Raw genomic sequence first — 22,149 nt, 5'->3', positions numbered from 1 at the left:
CTTTATCCAACTTCAGCAGCCACCGCTAATCAAATGCCGAAAGTTCGGGTTCGGATCGACTCGAGCATGCTCGAGGTTCGCTCATCTCTAGTTAGAAGTAACACATGCTGTCTAGGGCTACGCCCACACAACGTGTTTTGTATAAATCACGGCCGTTGTTGCAATTTGCAACAACGGCCGTGATTTATACAGAACAAACGTTGCATGTGCATGAATGGAATCCCGGACAGATTGTATACACATAATATAGCGGCGTATTTAATAGCGGCGGCACAGAACATGCCAGTTCACACAATGGAGCGTGCGGCTCATATGCTCCCGGCATCATGACTGATTATAATGTTGGGAGCTCCGAAACTTTAAATAGTTTACACTACTGTACTATGGTATTTTAGATGTCATTTTGCACACACATTTTCCCAGGCTCTATAATATTTGAAAAAACAGCACCCCTTTTGTCTATGGGTTGTGTCTGCTCTTGTGGCTCAGTCCTATTCATATCAATGGAGCTGAACAGTTACAGTGTTACAGTGTTCATGTCTAAGTGGTGTTTCTAACCAGGCAATGGCGCCAAGTGACTAATACAGCCTCTTTAAATAACATTTGTCTATTGCCAGGATCTAAAGTAATAGCCCACATTCATTATGTCCTTAAATTTTGGTATCACCAGCGCCAAAGTTGTGGTAGATTGAATGGCGGACATTTGTCTGTGTCACAAAGAATAAAAAATTGTGCTTAATTTTCACCCACCGAAATGGGTTAGGCTATGTACTGTGTATGTTTAAACGGTACTCTTTTTCTTTTAAATCAACTGGTTTCAGAAAGGAGGGCCGGAGCAGGGCCGCAGGAGTATGTGGAGGCCCGCATGACTGGGGTTTGGAGGAGGCACGCAAGGGACGTAAGGGGGGGCGGAGCTTAATTGATAAAAGGGGGTAGTGTTGGGCGGCAAGTCATTCGGCGGGAAGGATCCAGAGCAGTTGGACCTCCTGCGCTTACCTCTCCTGTCATGGCCGACGTCGCAGACCTCCTGGAGCGGCTCAGGGCCGCGGCTGGCAACACGGATGCGGCCTGGCTGCAGGAGCGATTGCGGGAGCTCCTGGATGAGGTTCCGTCCGGGTCCCGGTCCCCTGTCCTTTTCACCTCCACCGCTCTCCCCCCCAGCCCTCTCCCTCACTCACCTCCCCCTCCTTCCTCCTCTCCGCCAACCCCCCCTCCCGCCCCGGCAGCGCGGCGCGGCACCCGCCGCACGCGACCTCCTGCTCGTTTGAGCCCGGAGCAGGAGGCCCTTAGATCCAGGCGGCGCCAGCGGAGCCCCTCCAGGGACCCTCCGGGCCGGGTCCTGCGGCCTACAGCCTCCGGCAGACGGGCCCGGTCCGTGAGGAATCCGCAGAGGCGGCCTGGGTCCACGGCACGGCGCAGGTCTCCTCCCGTTAGGGGGGCGGGGCTTGGGCCTGCTTCTTCTCCGGTCCCCTGCATCTCTACGGCGGCGCGCCCCGGCGATGCTCCGGTCGGGCCGCCGGCTTTCCCGCATAGATCTCCGCCGGGCAGTGGTCGCCCAGGCGGGCCCCGGTCCCGGGTCTCCAGCATGGTGGTGGATGTGAGCGGGGTGCCAGGCCAGGCAGCCACCCAACAACGGCCACAGTCGGTGGCTCGCGGTCCCCAGGCGGACCTTGCTGCGGCAGCTGGTCGGCCTGACTCTGGCTGCTCATCGTGCCGGGGGTGTGGCGAATCCAGGCAGTCGGCCTCCTCGGGGGTTCCAGGACGGAGTGACCAGCGGTTGGATGCTTCGCAGCCGGCTGGTGGGCCCACAGCACCTACGCAGCCTGGTGAGTGTGTGTCTTTGTCCTATCCGTTTCCACCGATATTAATGTCACAGGGTGTAGAGGTTAGGTCCCCGGTGGGTTCCCCGGCCCCCTCTGCTAGTGGGTTGGGGGTGGGGGTTGGCGGACAGGGGGACAGTATTAGTGAGCTGTTGGGTAGTGTTCGTGAGCTGTTGTCCCGCTGTGGGTCGGGCGCGGGGCAGGGTGGGGGGGTGTCTCCGGTGTCGGCGTGGGTCCGGGAACAGAGGGACATAGGGGCCGGTACGGTGGGAGAGAGTCGGAGCGGGGTGGTCCCTTGCAGCGGTGGGGTGGCAGTGTCGGTGCAGACTGAGCAGGAAAAGGAGGAGCAGGTGCGGTTGGATGATAGAGCTAAAGGGGAGGTTTACGTCTGCTTCGAGGGACCGTTGGGGTCTCACTTGAAGAAGGAGATTCGTGAAAAGATATGGAAGGACGAATATGTGGAAATATTTTCGCTCCTTCCTCTTGAAAAATTTAACTTAGACAAGGGCAAAAAGGAGGATAGCAAGAAGGAAGAGGAGGAGAAGAGGAGGTGGCGGCTGATTCCCCAGATATTTAGTAATTGGCTGCAGGCGTTCGCCATTTTGGCGAGCGTTATAGGGGAGAAGGCGCCGGAACATTGTTCCGCCCTTTTCTGTTATTTGGATGCCATTGGGGAGGCTCATCGTACGTACGGCGGCCAGGCTTGGCTCCGCTACGATGAGCAATTCAGACAGCGGAAGGCAATCAGGCCGAGTATTAGATGGGACCACAAGGATATAGGCCTTTGGCTCCGGGTTATGGCCCCGACACGGTATGGGACCCCCTTTCAGGGTGGGGCCGGCGCGGCCGGCCAGACGGGTGGCTCTGGGTCGTCCTCCCAGCCCGGTCAGCAGGGGGGGCAGAAGTCAGGGGTGTGCTGGCAGTTTAATGAAGGGCAGTGTAAATGGGGTTACAGCTGCCGTTTTAAACATGCCTGTTCCATTTGCAACGGGACCACTCATGGGTCCGCAAAGTGTTTTAAAAGGGGGCGGGGTAGGGGGTCAGGGCCAGGTAATACCCAAGGGGGTGACGCCGGTGAACCTACCCGCGATGCTCCCCCATCTAAATAGATTTCCTGACAGGCAGAAGGCGGAGCTGTTGGTAGCAGGTTTTCGTGATGGTTTTGTTATCCCCCCTCCATCCCATCATGTCCCGTCTTCATTAAAGAACCTTAAGTCGGCGTACCAGTATCCATGGGTGGTTAGTGAGAAGTTGGCAAAGGAGGTGGCCCTTGGGAGAATGGCTGGCCCATATGCTTCTCCTCCTATGGTGGGTTTGATAGTTTCCCCCTTGGGAGTGGTGCCCAAGAGGGAACCTAACAAGTTCCGGCTCATTCACCACCTGTCACACCCTAGGGGATGTTCGGTTAATGACGGTATAGACCCGGACTTGTGCTCCGTGGTCTATACCTCGTTTGATGCGGCATTGAAGTGGGTCAGGGTTTACGGGAGGGGAGCATTGCTGGCAAAGACAGATGTTGAGTCGGCCTTCCGGCTTTTACCGGTGCATCCTGAGAGTGTCCGGCTGCTGGGATGCCATTGGGACGGTGCTTATTTTGTGGATCGATGCCTGCCCATGGGATGTTCCATCTCATGTGCATATTTCGAGGCCTTCAGTACATTTCTGGAGTGGGTGGTGAGGGACGTGGCCGGGGTCGCGTCCCTTATCCACTACCTGGATGATTTCTTATGCATCGGTCCTGCTGGCTCTCCCATCTGCCGGTCATTGTTGGGTACTGTGGAATGGGTAGCCAGTTCTTTTGGTGTCCCTTTAGCACCGGACAAGACGGAGGGCCCCTCAACTGAGCTGTCGTTTTTGGGAATCACGATTGATTCCGCAGCATTGGAATGCAGGCTGCCGGAGGACAAGCTCCAGGCTTTGCGGCAGGAGATCGGACGGGTGTCCGGTCGGAGGAAGGTGCAGTTGAGGGAATTGCAGTCACTCTTAGGGAAGTTGAATTTTGCCTGCAGAATTATCCCTATGGGGAGGGTGTTCTGCCGGAGGATGGCGGCCGCCACGTCCGGTATAACGGCTCCTCATCATTATGTTCGCCTTACTAGGGAGCATAGGGATGATTTGGGGGTGTGGTCTTCTTTTTTAGAGCAGTACAATGGTAGATCCCTGGTGATGTCGGAGGTCATGGATAGTGCTGACTTCGACCTCTTTACTGATGCGGCGGGGAGCGGAGGTTTTGGTGCCTACTGCCAAGGGCAGTGGTGCGCCGCACAATGGCCGCCCGGATGGGTCGGCTCAGCGTTAGGGCGGAACCTGGCCTTCCTAGAACTATTCCCCATTGTGGTCTCAGTGTTCCTCTGGGGGGGGAAGTTTAGGAATAGGAAGGTCAGGTTTCATTGCGATAACATGGCAGTAGTGGCAGCCATTAACAATTTGACTGCGTCATCTCCTCCAGTGGTTCGGCTGATTCGGTGTTTGGTGTTGGAATGCTTGAAGTTGAATGCCTGGGTGGTTGCGGTACACGTGCCGGGAGTCCTTAATTCAATTGCCGATTCTCTTTCCCGCTCACAGTTTGTCCGATTTCGGGAGCTGGCGCCGGAGGCGGAGGCCCAGGGGCTGGAGTGTCCGGGACATCTATGGGAGCTGGGCTTCGAGCGGCAGGGCACTTGATTCAGGCTTCCCTGGCTACGGGTACGTGGACGTCCTACACGTCAACATGGGAGGTGTGGGAAGGTTGGTGTGCGGGTTTTGGGGAGGTGAAGTCTGATGAGGATAGGGGGCTGGCTCTGCTGTGTTGGTTGGGGGATATGTCTGTTTCAGGGTGGTCAGTGGCTAGAATGAATAGGGTGTTGGCAGGGTTGGCTTTTGGTTTTAAGCTGCGGGGTTATAAGGATGTGACGAAGGATTTCCTGGTGGTGCAGGCAGCTAAGGGTTTTCGGAGGGGGAGAGTGTCTCGGGATGCGCGGCGGCCGGTTTGTTTTCCGTTGTTGGAGCGGTTGGGGGAGCAGACTGGGCGGGTGTGTAGTTCTGGTTATGAAGGGGTGCTTTTTAGATTGGCTTTCTCGTTGGCCTTTTTCGGGGCATTACGGATTGGTGAACTGGTGGCTCCGAGTGGAAAGCGGTTGGGGGGTCTGTTGAGAGAGGACGTGGTGTTGCATCCGCATGGGGTGGAATTCTGGATCCGTAAATCTAAAACTGATCAGGGCGGCGCGGGTCGTCGGGTTTGGTTGGGTGAGATATTGGGGTCGGATATGTGTCCGTTGCGGTGCTTGAGGGCGTTCGTGGGGTTGCGTCCGGCTGGGGTGCCCCCGTTGTTATGTCATGCGGATGGGGCATACTTGTCCCGCTACCAGTTCACGGTGGTTTTTCGACGTTGCTTGGGGGAATTGGGGCTGGATGCGTCGCGGTTTGCCCCTCATTCCTTCAGAATAGGGGCGGCAACTGAGGCCGCCGGGTGGGGTCTGGGGGTTGATGTAGTTAAGAGGATTGGTCGTTGGGAATCTGAGCGGTTTAAGTCTTATGTGCGGCCGCACTTAGCTTGAGAGTGGGACTTGTATGGTTTGGAGGGGTCTAAGGGGTTTTTTGTCATGTTTTCTTTCTCTCGTTGCAGTTAGAGCTCCCTGTCTGGTGTGGATCTTTGGCCATTCGTATGTGGCCAGAGGGGCCCGGCGTGCGGATGTGCGTCCGAACGGGAGGCAACTCGGGTTCTCGAGGGATGTTGCGGTACTGCGGTGGCTGGGTTTTGGTGGTATGGTTTGGAGCAGAGTTTTGCCCGAGTTGCAGCGCTTCGTGGGGTTAGATAGAGTTCCCGATGTGTTGGTGCTCCACGTTGGGGGCAACGATTTGGGAGTGCGGCCCATGCGGGAGTTGGTTCGTGATATTAAGAATGACCTCTTTAGGATCTGGACCCAATACCCGGGCCTGATCACAGTCTGGTCCGATATTGTACCTCGGTCAACGTGGCGTACAGCGAGATCGGTGGAGAGGCTTAATAAGGCCAGGATAAAGGTGAACAGGGCGGTGTCTGGTTTTGTTATCCGGAACGGGGGGGTGGCTGTGCGGCATGTTGATCTGGAGTCGAGAGGGGAGGAGTATTGGATACGTGATGGTGTGCATCTCAATGCAGTGGGTATGGATCTATGGGCGTTGGCTTTGCAAGAAGGTGTGGAGAGGGCCCTGTGGGTTTGGGGTAACTCGCATGCTTGAGGGGGTCAAGGCCTGCTCGCTGTGGCGGGGGGGGTCCTTGTAGTTGGAGGTAAATTGGCGGGGGGATGGGGGGATCAGCCTGGGTATGACCCTCCTCCTCATTTCTGAAGTTGAATAAAAGGGTGGTCTGGCGCAATTGGACTCTCAAGTAAGGTGTATCACCGGAGAGTTGGTGGTTGGCATGGGAGCCATATTTGGCTTGGTGTTCCTGAGTCGGGCAGGCGGCTGGGGGCAAAGTAGAGTTAACCGTTGGTTTGTGTGGGCGTCAGACATATGTAGCTACAAGGACCTCCCTCGAGGGTTATGCTAGTATAGCACTCAGTAGTTAGGTAATTATGTTCTTGCATTATTATTGTTTTTTCCTATGTTTTGAGTTATGTCAATAAACATTGGCTGCTGTGGCCATTATTAGCCAAACGGTGGTGGTGTCAATTTTTGGTGGAAAGGGGGGCGGAGGGTTGGAGGCTAAAGGGGTATTGAGTTTGGTATTGTGGTGTATGGAGGCCGTACTCTGCAATACCAAAGTCAAGGAGGGCCGGAGCAGGGCCGCAGGAGTATGTGGAGGCCCGCATGACTGGGGTTTGGAGGAGGCACGCAAGGGACGTAAGGGGGGGCGGAGCTTAATTGATAAAAGGGGGTAGTGTTGGGCGGCAAGTCATTCGGCGGGAAGGATCCAGAGCAGTCCCACCCTCCCTCCCTAATTGCTGCGGGGGCAACCTGGGTTGTTCGGGGGGTCACAGCAGATAGTGAGGGGTTTGTGGTGGAAGCTGTCGCTGCAGCCAGGCGGGGGGGGTCCTTGTAGTTGGAGGTAAATTGGCGGGGGGATGGGGGGATCAGCCTGGGTATGACCCTCCTCCTCATTTCTGAAGTTGAATAAAAGGGTGGTCTGGCGCAATTGGACTCTCAAGTAAGGTGTATCACCGGAGAGTTGGTGGTTGGCATGGGAGCCATATTTGGCTTGGTGTTCCTGAGTCGGGCAGGCGGCTGGGGGCAAAGTAGAGTTAACCGTTGGTTTGTGTGGGCGTCAGACATATGTAGCTACAAGGACCTCCCTCGAGGGTTATGCTAGTATAGCACTCAGTAGTTAGGTAATTATGTTCTTGCATTATTATTGTTTTTTCCTATGTTTTGAGTTATGTCAATAAACATTGGCTGCTGTGGCCATTATTAGCCAAACGGTGGTGGTGTCAATTTTTGGTGGAAAGGGGGGCGGAGGGTTGGAGGCTAAAGGGGTATTGAGTTTGGTATTGTGGTGTATGGAGGCCGTACTCTGCAATACCAAAGTCAAGCTATAAAGATTTGTAATTTACTTCTATTTCAAAATATCAAGTCTTCCCATACTTATCAGCTGCTGTATGTCCTGCAGGAAGTAGTGTTTTCTTTTCAGTTGAACACATTGCTCTCTGCTGCCACCAGTGTCTGAGACAGGAACTGTCTAGAGCAGGAGAGGTTTTCTAAGGGGTGGCAGCAGAGAGCATTGTGTCAGACTGAAAAGAAAACACCACGTCCTGCAGGACAAACATCAGCTGATAAGTAAGGGAAGACTTGATATTTTAAAATAGAAGTAAATTACAAATCTATATAAATTTCTGAAACCAGTTAATTTGAAAGAAAAATATTCTCGTCAGAGTACTACTTTAATGGTGTGGTCATCAGGTATTTAATTGTAATTATTAAATACAAAGCCAGGAAGGAATTGGAAAAGAGGAGAAGTCTCAGTCTTTCCATTATATATGTCCTCCATTTATGATCTGTTCTCTGTTCCTGGCTTTGTATTCATCCATTGCAATAAAAAACCTGAATGTGTGAACACACCCTTAGTTGCTCTGTATAGATATGCATGGAAAGTACAGAGATCTTTCTAGTGATCTAGGCCTGTAACCATGACAAGGGAGTATCCTGTACATGTAAATGAAAAAAAGATTCACCATCATCATGTAGATTCTTTAGCATCCAATGTATTTTCCAATACTCCTGGGAAGAATACAGTGGTGCCTTGGATTAGGAGCATAATTCGTTCCGGGTCCGCGCTTGTAATCCAAATCCACTCTTAAATGGGTAGTGCGGCGGTAAAGAATTATTGACAGAATAACACACATTACAAAGTTATACAACTTTGTAATGTATGTTTTGTCTGTGAATGGTCCCCTTCCCCGTGTCCCACCACCCCCGCCCATGTACCCAGAAGTGTGGTGCGCTATACATACCTGTCACGTGCCGACTCATCTCCGATCTTCAGTCTGCGATGTCGTCTTCGGACGGACGGGCCGAATCCCTCCGAGCATCCTGAGTGCCGGCCGCCCTCTTCAGCGTCATCGGCTGCTCAGCCGCCATTGGCTGAGCATAACTGTGCTCAGCCAATCGCGGCCGAGCAGCGGATGACCCGGCCGCGTCATCAGCTGCTCAGCCGCCATTGGCTCAGCCAAACTGTGCTCAGCCACTCGCGGCTGAGCATCTGATGACGCTGAAGAGGGCGGCCGGCACTCAGGACACTCGGAGGGATTCGGCCCGGCCGCCCGAAGACGACATCGCAGACTGAAGATCGGAGATGAGTCGGCACGTGACAGGTATGTATAGCGCACCACACTTCCGGGTACACGGGTGGGGGTGGTGGGACACGGGGAAGGGGGCCATTCACAGACATAACATACATTACAAAGTTGTATAACTTTGTAATGTGTGTTATTCTGTCAATAATTCTTTACCGCCGCACTACCCCTTTAAACCAAAGCAAATTTTTCCATAAGAAATCATAGAAATGCAGACAATTGGTTCCACACTCCAAAAATAAGGATTTATTATTCGAAATAACATGTAAAACAGATGAAACAAACATTCAGAAACAGCAGAATATGTGATATTATAAGTTACTGTACAGTAATGGAGAGGATGGGAAACACAAGGGCTGACAGAGACTGCAGGGAGCATGAAGAAATAAGCAGGACAGATGCGGGCACATACATGCAGCACTCTCTGTCCGGGGAGAAAATGGTTACAGCTATGAAGAGATTACCTCCACAGTCCTGTCCCCTGATGCCAGCCCCAGTCTGAAATTAAACCGCTGTGATTTGGAAGGTGAGGGAGACTTCCTGGGTCAGAGTACAGGGCTGTAGACCCCGCTATGCAGACCATGCCCCTCCTCCACTCGCGCTCCCACCCACTACAGGGAGCTACCCACTACCCACCCACTACCCACCCACTACCAAAGCAAGGCTCTTGAACCAAGTCACAATTTTTAAAAACTGCGAGCTCTTAAACCAAAACGCTCTTAAACCAAGTTACTCTTAAACCAAGGTACCACTGTACTTCCTTTCATCACAAGCTATATCAGCATTCTATCAACTTACCTACATATAAATATAAATTCCAGATAAAGTAACAGTCACATAGTAGCTGATGGCATTAGTATATGTATGTGTTAGAGTATAATGTGTATGAACATAACCAACCCTCCAGTGGTGTGGACACCTATTTAAAGGATGTTGATAATGTGTCTTGGCAGGTGTTTTAGCATATCGGACCATTGAAGCCCAGGAGAAGTTACTCCGGGGTAAGATGAGACCTGGCTTACTGATTTGCCTGCTGCTCTTGGAGGTGGCCTATGTGTCCGGACAACGTATGTATTTCTTTTTCAAAATATATTTTTCATATCTGTAAAAATGTATTCAAGGAGAACTATTTGCACTGGTTACAGATATCTTAAATAAAACAAGAATAAAGACCATAAATTTCAGATTTATCTACCACCATTGGGAAATTTCCATTGGTTCTCTGCCTCCTGCAGCTGTCTGCAGCACATCACAGTGATAAGTCTCTTTCACACCTGTGCTGACTCAATGTACATATATTTTAACTACATTAATATATAAAGATGCAGCAATTCCCATTGGGTACATATAATATTCATAGTAAGAAGAATCAAGAAATATAACCTTATAAGGCCACATTTAGACGCTGTATAACAGAGGCCATTCTGTGACACGGCCGTGTCACAGAACGGCCACTGTCTGTGAAGTTCACCCCGACCAGTGCTGCAGTGCCGGCCGGATGAACATCACTTTTTTTCATTGGAATACAGGCACATTCGGATGTGCTGCATTCCAATTAACCATACCAGACAATTTAAAGTGCGGCCGGGGCCGCACTTTACTTTGTCTGCACTGTCAATTTCGTACTGCCAATTTCAATAAATAGGGGCAGCACAAAACTGACATGTCAGTTTTTTGTGCGGCCGCATGGAATCCCGGCAAGAGTGTATACAGTGTGTATACACTCCGTCCGGCCGCTGTCATTAAACAACATCCATTGTTACAAACCTGCAACAATGGCCATTGTTGAAAGAAACTATACGTTGACAATTTGACAATTTGACTTATATGTTAATATAAAAATTTAATATATTAGCATTAGGGACTCCGGCAACCCTACGTTGTTTGCGGTGGTATCGCTGACTAAGCAGCTCTCGTTGACACGTTTAGAGGCTGCTCTGCAGTTACATAACACCACTCCAAACAATGTAATAAGCCAAGTTTTCCAGCTCCCATATAATTTATGTTCACGCAACATATATTTTCGTAAAACCATGGCTGTTATACAACGGCTGTGATTTATACGAAAATATACGTGCCATTGCTGTCTATGCGGCTCCGGCTGCTCACTCCATAGTATGTTGTAAAGAGTTCTGATGCAGGCGCACATGGATGAGCCCGCATCAGAACCTTGCAGCCCTAAAGATCATCCAATGATCTTTTCAGAGACCGGCCGTTCCGTGACCCGGCCGGTCTCTTACTAAGTCTGCACATAGCCTATATCTGGCACCAATCCGCTGATCAACTGAAAAACCCCCAATAGGCCATCAATAGTTTTAGGCTATGTTCACACAACATGCCAGGAGGAGCCTACAGTAGCCAAAGTGACATGGCATATCCTAAGAAATGCTACAATTTCAAGTCTAATCAGACCTCACTTTTGAAGTGTTACCAAAACTTTTGACATGTCATACATTTTGATCAGTCAGTGTCTGGGTCCTGAGACCCCCAGCGATCACTAGAATGTCGTAAATGCCTGCTTATAGAATGACAAGGGCGGTTGTGTTCACGTGTAGTATAGACTTCCTGAATTAGCTGTTCTCTCTACAGAGCAGCTGTTGCGTGATTTCCAGCACTCTGCCACCCATCCCCGGAATTCACCACTAAGGAATTATCCTTAAAGCCCTGTTCAAACTGGGTCTAACTATAGAATACTTGAGATCAGGTGGCCCCAGCTTTATTTTGGGACCTTGACATTCATTGGATGTCAAATAATAGATGAAGAATTGTCTTCTTTAGACACATGACGATAATGTTGCGTTGGTCCTCCTTAAATAAACTGCTCATCTACAGTACAAAAACTATCCAAGTGGGGCTTGGTACAGTTTCCTCTTCTGGAACCTTTAAAATCTGTTTTCTTTTAGAAATATTTTTCCTATAAATTAACAAATCCCTATTGGAAGTAGGAACTTTTAGAACCATATGGACTTAATAACCATAATACAGCACTAGGGAATGATCATGGCCAGGTCGCCGATATCCCTATAAAAGTCTTACAAATTTTTCAAAGTCTAATAAACTTGTTATGACTTATAGGACCCCGGAAAGGAGATGCTGTGCTAAATCATTCTGCAAGAAGAATCCGTACTGGGAAAAAAATAACCATTCCTCCAATAAAGACCCAAGTTGATGGTAAAGAAATGATTTATGTGCACTAAGACATCGTATTGAGGACTGGGGTTAACAGAGGCATACAGATATAGGGGGAGATTTATCAAACATGGTGTAAAGTGAAACTGGCTCAGTTGCCCCATAGCAACCAATCAGATTCCACCTTTCATTCCTCACAGACTTTTTGGAAAATGAAAGGTTGAATCTGATTGGTTGCTAGGGGCAACTGAGCCAGTTTCACTTTACATTATGTTTGATAAATCTCCCCCATAGTCTATAGTCTTCTGTATAGAGATGAGCTAATCTCAATCAAACCCAGGTTTCTCCGAGAAATGTGCTCAAGATTTGCTCATCTCTATTTCAGTCCATACAGTACCTATTTATATCTCTGGTATAGAAGCATATATAATTTGTATTTCCGTACATGGTTCACATCTTCACATAAAGTTTTTTCCTCTCCTTTTTTTAAAAGAAAAAAATGACGTTCATCATTTCACTGTTTGGCCGCCGGACTATTCTACTTTAGGTGGACTCATTTTCCGTGTCTTTGATTGAAAAGTCCATTGAATTTAATAGTAAAAACGGGGAAAGGACGGTGATAACTGTAAAACTGTGTGTAAACAACTAAAAAGTAATGTCTGCTGTTTGAAAAGACATCTGTGAAAATTTGTCATATCATTATTTTGCCATCTGGATCCCAGAATAGAATAGAATATAGTTATTTAGTGTAAGACGAGTTTCCCTTGCGTCCCATTGGCATCACAACACTCCTATCGTTGTGATGCCAATGGGTCTTAGGGAAAACAAATTAACATTATAATTTTTGCTTCCCATGTTTTAGTCCATCTGTATGATTAATGACCTTAACGCCACCATAGTATTTCTTGCAGACATGCTTTCATATTATGCTCATGTGAGACCAGCTTTAAAGAGGTTGTCCAGAAAAAAATGACTTTTCCCCTATCCAGAGGATAGGGGAAAAGTAGGAGGCCGCAGCTCTTTTATTTCCTATTAAGCTGACAGAAAGAGCCAAGTACATTGCTTATTCGGCATACTTAGCTCTTTCCATCACTCCATAGGAATTCATTGAGCCTCAGGTCGCTTACAGAGTACAGAGGTCAGACTCCCGCGACCTGTGGATAGGGGAAAAGTCTATTTTTCCTGGACAACCTCTTTAATCTTGTAATTCCATTATACAATAAATGTGATTCTAACGCCTTTATTCTGCTATTACTCAGAGTTCCAGCAGTGGACAACCTGGTTCAACATTGATCACCCAGGTGGCAATGGGGATTATGAGCGCCTGGATGCCATTAGGTTCTACTATCCTAACAGAGTTTGCCAAAAACCTCTCCGTATGGAATCACGGACAACAGAATGGGTCCCGGCAGGAAAGACTGGAGAAGTGGTTCATTACAGCCTGACGAAGGGCTTCTGGTGTATCAATACGGAGCAGCCGGAGGGCAAAAACTGCTCCAATTATTCAGTTCGCTTTTTGTGTCCAGTCGGTGAGTTCACTGTTTCTACTTTTTTTGATGTTTATGAAACAATTTCATTTTTATGATGTGTGAATGCTGAGGATTTGTTGAAATCATCTGGAAAATATGTATGTCATGCAACATAAAACATTTGGCAAGGTTGTAGTGTTTTACAAGTTTATATTATATTACAACTTTCCTGTAGCGTTTACAACTGTATATTTTCATTGTAGATTAAAAACATCCATTACCTATATGCACCTTTGCGTCCTGCAAGGCGTTGCTGTCACTTACTAATCTCCTCTGAGTCACATGAATACTTTGCATAATGGCTACAATTACTCATTGTCCTGCCCATTTTGGTACTGGTGCTTAGTTTTTAGTCATTCATATTTTATAAAATAGAAAAACTTGAAACAACTGCAAAAATTGTTAAAAAAATGGGCTTCTAGAGAGGCAGTCCTCTGAAAGAAGATATAAAAAAAAATGAAAACAGGTAAGTATAACAATCGGTCTAGATCAGGGATGATCCTCTCAAATAAGAGGTCTTTAAAAAGCTCTCACTTTATAAGGTTATTTCATTTTTTGGGCTTTAAAGAAAACCTGTGAGGTCCCCAGAGCCCTACACACCAGCTCCAGGGCTTGACAAGTAAGTAGCAGGTATAGCATCACATGAATCTGAAGAGAAGAGCGTCCTTCTCACTTTCTCACCTCTCAAAGTAAAATTGGAGTAAAGATGCACCTTCATATGGCTGTGGTTGTTGGCTTGTAAAATAAAGTTATGTATAAATACACAAGATATCCAAACTTCTGTTATAGTTTTACAGCCCACTATTCCAAAAGAACCATGGTCAGAATGGTCACCATGGAGTGTGTGTGCAGCCAGATGTGGAGGCAATGGCATGCAGGTTCGGAGGAGGACCTGTCTGGCAGAAGAGCAGTGGCAGGAGCACTGTAATGGACCCACAGAGGAGGGACGCAGGTGCACTGGTGCCCCGTGTGCAGGTAACAGGAAATAAGGTTAACCGCTACAGTGGCTTTAGGGAGGGTTACCATAAAAAGAAGTCTCAGACTTTCCTTTTAAGACAGTAATTCTATGGAGAGAAAAAAAGACAAGGTAGCACATCCATAAACTTATGACTAACCATCTGCTTCTCAGTACTATATACTACTAACATCAGGAGCTAGTACAATTTGATCAAAGTGCATAAGCCCACACACCTTGTCTGACTTTTTTAAATTACTTTGTATATTCTGTCCCCTCTTTTTCTTGCCTTGGTTCAGCACTCCTTCCTCAACCAGGTGGTTTTAATTAGTAAGTGTACATAGGGTCAGAGCCTGGTTTCCCCTTAGTGTAGTAACTGATAGCACTGCTTTTCCTTGTGTGTTGTGGTTCCATCGGTGGCCATTGCTGTGGCAGAATTGTGTCTGCAGGTGATGTGGCCCTGAGCCCAAGGGGGCTATGTCTGGTGGCATTGAGGTTGCTGGACACCTGGGCCGCTCCCTCCTGTGCTGCTGTTTTTGTTGCAGTTTTGGTCGCCGCGTGTGGCTGGACCATTTTTAAGTTAGCGACCCACATGAATCAGGTGTGTGGGCTTATGCTCTTTGATCAAATTATAACTAAATCCTGATGTTAGTAGTATATATTGCTGATCAGTTATAAGTGGATGTGGAAGTGATACCGTGTCTTTTTTTTCTCTCCATAGAATTTCCTTTATATATATTTTCTATTTATGATCTGGTACTGACTTCAGCTTTTTTTTTTTTTTTTTAAAGCCTGAACAAACTTGAATGTGTGATCATGTCCAACTAATAAAAATGAAATAATAGCAGTGTTTTTAAAAATGAATTGTATTCTAACTATTATTTCTGATACTTATCTTAATTGCTCCCTTGTAGAGATGAGCGAACCGGGTTCGGGTTCGAGTCCATCCAAACCCGAATGTTCGGCATTTGATTAGCTGGGGCTGCTGAAGTTGGATAAAGCTCTAAGGTTGTCTGGAAAACATGGATACAGCCAATGACTATATCCATGTTTTCCACATAGCCTTAGGGCTTTATCCAACTTCAGCAGCCACCGCTAATCAAATGCCGAACGTTCGGGTTCGGATCGACTCGAGCATGCTCTAGGTTCGTTCATCTCTACTCCCTTGCTGCTACTATTTCTGTGTTGGTTCCCCTGAAATGGAATTCCTTGTGTCAGTGTAAGGGCCCATTCACACTACGGAATTTGGGCGGATTTTCAAGCAGAGTCCATTCTGCGGACACCTCTTCAAGTTCTGCCTGTCCTAGTGAATAAATAGAATGTCTCACATGCACTCCTCCGTCCACCCAAAGAATTGACATTGACATGTTGCTTCAAATTCTGTAGTGTGAGCGAGCCCTTAGAGAATGGACCTTTCCATTGAGCCAATCAGTAACTGAGGCTCAGGTGGGACACTGCTGCCGCCACTGGTTTGTGGCAACACTAACACAAGTAAGTGGGACCAACAGGGAGATAGCAATAGTAGCAGGAAAGTGAGGAGAGTGAGTACAGTTTTTTCTTCTATGAAGTGTTGAACACAGTTCCCTAGAATACGTAATACCTTATTTCTTATCTAGCGTTAACCCAATAGGAATGTTGCATTCATTCTTATTACTCTCCACAGGGTGTAACCTCAACTGTCCTATGGGCAAAGCGAGCACAGACTGCAGTGTGTGTGAATGCAAGAACCAAATACTGTATGGCACAGTCACACTTCCAGATGGAGCTCCCGCTGCTGGTGTAAATGTATATGTCATCTCTAGGAAACCCAGAGTGAAGGCTGTATCTGATGTCCAAGGGCAGTTCCGTGTCATAGGGCTGTGTCCCAACAGCACTTTGCAGTTAAAATTGGAAAAATACTCTGTAGTTAACGTGAAAATTCCTAAAAGCAATGGATCAACTTCATCTATAAATATTAGTATGAAGAGGAAAGGTAAGGGTATTATAACATTATTATTTCTTATTTTCTAGAACATAACCGGACATTTTGTGGACTGTATTAGTATCTAACTATTGATATCACTGAGATTTAAGGACCTATTACACTAAACGGTTATCGGACTTACCTGACCGATTACCGACCAATCAGGCAGATAATCATTTAGTGTAATAGCACATGTTGAAAGGCCACGATTAGATGATGGCTGTTGGCAGAATAAATGTTTGGCCAACATCTATCTGAAGTGTATGGTCAGCTTTAGATTAGAACTGAATTTAAAATATGTAGAAAACCACTGCTACTGGATGGATCTATCCTTGAAATCTTAAAATGTTAAGCCAGAATACAAATACAAAGTTTCCTTATTTTGCATCTCCACAGAGAAGCCTTTCATAGTAGAAAGTCCTGAAGCCAAAATTAGAAGAGTTGGACAAAGCGTGACATTCTGCTGCAAAGCTGACGGACAGCCAGCCGTAGAGCAATACCTATGGTACATAGTTTTTTTTTTTTTGTTGTTGTTGTTGTTTTGTTTTGTTTGTTGTTTCAATTTGCAACCCTATATGAATTTACTTGCTAAGCGTAAAAAAGCCATTAAAAATTTTATGAAATTTGAAATTAAGAATGTGAAGCTTTAAAGTGAAGCACTACATCCAAATGTTGCAATGCCAGGTCATTTTTTTTTATTTGGGTAGCACTTTACTGCTTATCAGGCCATAGAACTCCCAGGTGACCTCTTATATTCTTAATTAATTATAGGAACCTGCTACAGAACCTTATTTTGACTAAGGTGGCCTATGGTTGATGAAATGTGCTCACAAGTATTTTAGCAATCTGTTTGCTAGTTTACAACTGTATCATTTATTTTTCAGGTACCATAATGGAACCCTTTTGGACCAAAACATACATAAATCTAACAACCAGCTGACCCTCCGCAAGCTCAAGGCAAACCAAGCTGGAGACTACTATTGCAAGGCTAAAAATGATGCAGGATTTATAAAATCAAGCCCCGCCAAGCTTACTCTTATCGGTGAGTTGAAATTCGACTGTAGAAAAAGACCTTGGAAAAATCTTCATTCAAGTCACTGCATTTACCTTAAAGGGGTATTCTCAACATCAAAACTTGACTCCTATAAACTGAGTTTATTCAGTGGACAATTTTCCTCCATTCTCTCTATCGGTGCGGGTCACAGTGTTCAGACACCTACTGTGCATACAGGATAACATTGCATTGCATTGATGCTGGAAATACCCCTTTAGGGTGCCTTAACACACACCGGATCCACAGAGGATTTCACGCTGCAAGTCTGTATTCTCATTGGGATGAATGGGCACTGGATCCGGTGTGTGTGAAGGCACCCTTAAGCAATTTTTTTAATGAATTATTTAGACTTGTACATTTTTCTGAGATATTATAGTTAACCTAATGCCATAGTATTCTAGTAGATTCGAGGAAGATCGGCTCTCTTTATCACATGTTCTGACATTGTTATGACCATTATTAAAGATGAGAGAACCTCGAGCACGCTTGGGTTCATCTGAACCAGAGCGTGCAGCATTTGATTACCAGTAGCTGAAGAAGTTGCTTGCAGCCCTAAGGCTTCCTCAAAAACATGGATACAGCCATAGGCCCTAGGGCTAAATGCAACTTCTTCAGCCACCAGCAATCAAATGCAGAGCTTTTACCTCTAAGCATAATTTTTAACAAATCTGTTCAACTGTCTCTATCAATTTCTTTGTCAATTTTGATATGTCTAATCATTAAGTGGTTGAATCATCATGAAATCTTGTCATGTATGGTTGGCTGTGATAAATGAAGTAATATGGTAATTTTTTGTATCGTACTAAAATGACTCTTTTTCTCCAGGTCAGGATGATCGTGCCTGCAATCCAAAACCAGAGGCTCATCTCATCCGACTTCCACATGACTGTTTTCAAAATGCCACTAATTCGCTGTACTACAATGTAGGGAAATGTCCCTCCACATCTTGCTCTGGGGATCTGGACAATGGACTGAGGTGCAAGGACACTGTGCCCTATTGCTGTGGAATTACTAAAACAGAAGTGAAAGAAGTCTCCTGTCAAGGTTATGTTCTCCCAGTTAAGGTTGCTGTTCAGTGTGGTTGCTTAAAGTGTACAGACGCCAAAATAATTGTCCGTGGAAGAGCAGTGGCAGCTGATACTGGAGAACCAATGCGATTTGGACACATATACATGGGGAATACCAGGGTTAGCATGACAGGTTATAAAGGCACCTTTTCAATTCAGGTTCCTGCAGAAACTGAAAGGTTGGTTCTTACTTTTGTTGACCGGCTCCACAAATTTGTTAATACCACAAAAGTTCTCCCATTTAATAAAAAGGGAGGTGCTGTGTTTCATGAGGTTCTTCTTCTGAGGAAAAAAGAGCCAGTAATATTGGACACTATGAAGACAAACCAAATAGCGTTAGGAGATGTAGAAAATACTGACCCTATTGCTGAATTGGAGATTCCACCAAATTCTTTCTATCGACAGAATGGAGAGCTCTACAGTGGAAAAGTAAAGGCAAGTGTAACATTTTTAGATCCAAGAAACATATCAACAGCTAGAGCTGCACAAAGTGACTTAAACTTTGTTAATGAGGAAGGTGACACCATGCCACTACGCTCATATGGAATGTTCTCTGTAGATTTTACTGACGAGAAAGCCACCGAATCCTTAAATGCTGGAGCAGTTAAAGTATACCTAGACTCTTCACAAGTCAAAATGTCAGAGCACCTTGAAACCATGAAATTATGGTCTCTGAATCCAGAAACTGGAATCTGGGAAGAAGAGGGAGACTTTCAACAAGCAAGAGTTCGGCGGGGTAAAAGGGAGGAGAGGACCTTTCTTGTAGGCAACATGGAAATTAGGGAGAGAAGATTGTTTAACCTCGATGTTCCTGAAAGTCGAAGATGTTATGTAAAAGTTCGTGCATATAGAAGTGAAAGATTTTTGCCAAGTGAACAAATAGAAAGTGTAATAGTGAATCTAATCAACATGGAACCTGTGTCAGGATTTTCATCCAATCCTCGAGCTTGGGGGCGCTTTGACAGTGCTATAACTGGTCCAAATGGGGCATGTTTACCTGCATTTTGTGATGACAAATCCCCAGATGCATATTCTGCCTATGTAACTGCAACCTTAGGAGGAGAAGAACTAGAAGCAGTTGAATCTTCTCCAAAGTTTAACCCAAATATAATTGGCGTTCCACAGCCCTACCTTAATAAATTGAATTACAGAAGAACAGATCATGATGATCCTAAGGTCAAGAAGACAGCTTTCAGCATCAGTGTGGCCAAACCAACACCAAATGTTGCAGAGGAGAGCAATGGTCCTGTTTATGCTTATGATAAACTTCTGGAGTGTGAAGAGGCCCCATACAGTGCAGCACATTTTAGATTTTATAGAGTAGAAGGTGACAGATATGACTTCAATGCTGTATCTTTCAATGAAGACGACCCAATGAGCTGGACCGCAGACTACCTAGCCTGGTGGCCAAAACCAATGGAATACAGGGCTTGTTACATGAAAGTTAAAATTGTTGGGCCTCAGGAAATTATTGTGAGGTCTCGAAATATGGGTGGCACACATCCACAAACAGTTGGACAGCTGTATGGAATTCGAGATGTACGGAGTACCAGAGACATGGAAGAAACCAGCGTCTCTACAGCATGTGTGGAATTTAAATGTAGTGGTATGTTATATGACCAAGACAGAGTAGATCGTACACTTGTGAAGGTTGTTCCTCAAGGAAGCTGTCGGAGGGACAATGTAAATAGCATGCTCCATGAGTATCTTGTCAATCATCTTCCAATGGCAGTTAACAATGACACCAGTGAATATACCATGCTTGCTCCTCTCGACCCTCTTGGACATAATTACGGCATTTATACAGTTACTGATCAGGATCCACGAACAGCCAAGGAGATTGCTCTTGGTAGATGCTTTGATGGCTCATCTGATGGGACTTCTAGGGTGATGAAAAGTAATGTAGGGGTATCCCTTACTTTTAACTGTTTGGATAAAAATGTTGGAACGCAAAGTGTCTTTCGTGGTAATGGACTTGCAGCTTCAAGTGCCGCTAGACAGGGGGGAAGAATTGGGAGGCAGCAAAGAGCAAGTAGAAATAGATCAACAAGCAGTCTAACCTCTCTTTTAACAACAAGACAACAGAGCTCAGAGCAGTAAGAATTTTCGAAAATTTCATATTCTGTTATTTTATGTCATTTGTAAAGTCAATTGCCCAGGTGAGGTGTACAGAATTATAGCTAAATGTATCTACATTTGAATATTTTTAATCTCAGTTTCTTCCTTTATTGAAAGTAGAACGATCAACGATACGAGAAGTATCATAATAAAATAACAGAAAACATAAAAGATGTTAAAACAAACAAAGTATCACAAACCCATTACCTTTTCCAGCATGATTTTAGGAAACATTGCTTCTTGTCTTCTCTGTCATTCAGAAGACTGAAAAACAATTAGTGGTACACATGCTTTTTATCTACTTAGAGTTATGTATCAGACTTAATGGCTTCCTTCCTTCTGTCATCCTCTGATTTGTACCTTTCAGCAGCCAAAAACGACCCCTTACTCATGGGAACTGGTTAAAAACTCTATCATGTTTCCACCACTGGACACTAGTACAAAGCAATAATATCTTTCCAGATGTGGGTCCCACTAAAATGTAATGCGGAAACCAGACCTAGAATGTGACCAATCTCTTGAAAAACATGAATGACTTCCAAGATAGTTTAACAGAATCCATTGAAAGAATTCTAAGGCAAAATCCCTACATCTGTTAAAGTCAATGCCTACAGCACACTAAAGACTGTATTTCCCATTTCAAACCCACAAAAGTAACATAGGAATGCCATAAAGTCACTATCTTACAATGTAAATAAATATTTTACTAAAATCTTAAGTTATTTTTCCTGGCAAACAATTGCGTCAAAAACACGAGTCATGTCTTAGAGGTGAAATGTGTGTATTCCCCATAAAACAAAACTGATTGTTATTTCCTACTTGAAATAAGGTGAACTGGATTTACAGTCCAAGGAACAAGTCCTGGCCTCAATGTCAGGAGAAGGATGGCTATACGCCAATTCTACAGGGTAGGAAATATAGTTTTAATCAATGTTCACTCAAAATGTGCTATGTCTATCAGTTACGTTGTGCATATTGGTTGCTTCCTTTCTTCAATTGGCTATTCCCCCGAGGGCGATTATTAACATTAAACTGTAATACTGTACTTGAAAATGTAAATAACATTTTATTTATTTTCTTTTTTATTATTTCTTAAAATTGTAACTGAATCTGATTTCTTTCTTTCTTTTTTTTGTGCTTTTTTGGATAACGTGGAGGCAGTAAGATGTTATTGTAATTAATAAAACAGCAAAGTATTAAAGTACTAGTTAGTGTGTAAATGTCAAACTGTGGTAACATTCTGTGCTCTATACTTATAGTTTTGGCCAAAAACAACAACATAACCCTGTAGCTAGAATATTAGATTGTATATTTCCGCACAAAATTTAATAAAATTAACCAATGTCATTACTACTAAAATGTTTTCTCCATTGAAAACTTTCCATTGTCTAAAGTTTTACTAAAATTGTCCTTGGGGTGGAGTTGCAGTTATCCTCTGACCATACACACACTGTAGGTGGGCTGGGGGGATTGGGGCTGTTACAGGTTTTGCAATGGGGCCAGGAGCTCTAAGTTTTTTTTCTTTGTCTTCACAATAATTGCCAGCGATCTGCAGCTTAAACTGCATAATCATTGAATCGTGTAATGGTGAGCAACAAGACATTAGATCTTTATAGTGCAGCCTGTCTAAAAAGACCTTTACCAATGCATTGGAAATGAGATATCTAGGAAAAGGGGCAGTGCTTTAGCTTTTGCACAGCTATGCTAACAATTAGAGATTAGCGAACCGGGTTCGGGTTCGAGTCCATCCGAACCCGAACAATCA

General features: G+C 45.6%; 1 protein-coding gene across 1 annotated transcript in view; it reads left to right on the top strand.

Annotated features, from left to right (window-relative positions):
* CILP (cartilage intermediate layer protein) overlaps positions 1-21,721 on the top strand; it is a 32,366-nt gene extending 10,645 nt beyond the window's left edge. Inside the window, exons 2-9 of the mRNA XM_069985625.1 lie at positions 9,523-9,636; positions 11,645-11,740; positions 12,958-13,227; positions 14,017-14,202; positions 15,846-16,154; positions 16,542-16,650; positions 17,030-17,187; positions 18,025-21,721. Of these exons, the coding sequence (XP_069841726.1) occupies positions 9,576-9,636; positions 11,645-11,740; positions 12,958-13,227; positions 14,017-14,202; positions 15,846-16,154; positions 16,542-16,650; positions 17,030-17,187; positions 18,025-20,366 (3,531 nt within the window). The 5' untranslated portion in view covers positions 9,523-9,575 and the 3' untranslated portion in view covers positions 20,367-21,721. The remainder of the gene's footprint in view (positions 1-9,522; positions 9,637-11,644; positions 11,741-12,957; positions 13,228-14,016; positions 14,203-15,845; positions 16,155-16,541; positions 16,651-17,029; positions 17,188-18,024) is intronic.
* The last annotated feature ends 428 nt before the right edge of the window (positions 21,722-22,149 follow it).

The sequence above is a fragment of the Dendropsophus ebraccatus genome, chromosome 1, assembly GCF_027789765.1.
Source record: "Dendropsophus ebraccatus isolate aDenEbr1 chromosome 1, aDenEbr1.pat, whole genome shotgun sequence".
Classification (NCBI taxonomy): domain Eukaryota; kingdom Metazoa; phylum Chordata; class Amphibia; order Anura; family Hylidae; genus Dendropsophus; species Dendropsophus ebraccatus.
The sequence above is the reverse complement of the archived record's forward strand: the minus strand, read 5'-3'. Positions and strand labels throughout refer to the sequence as shown.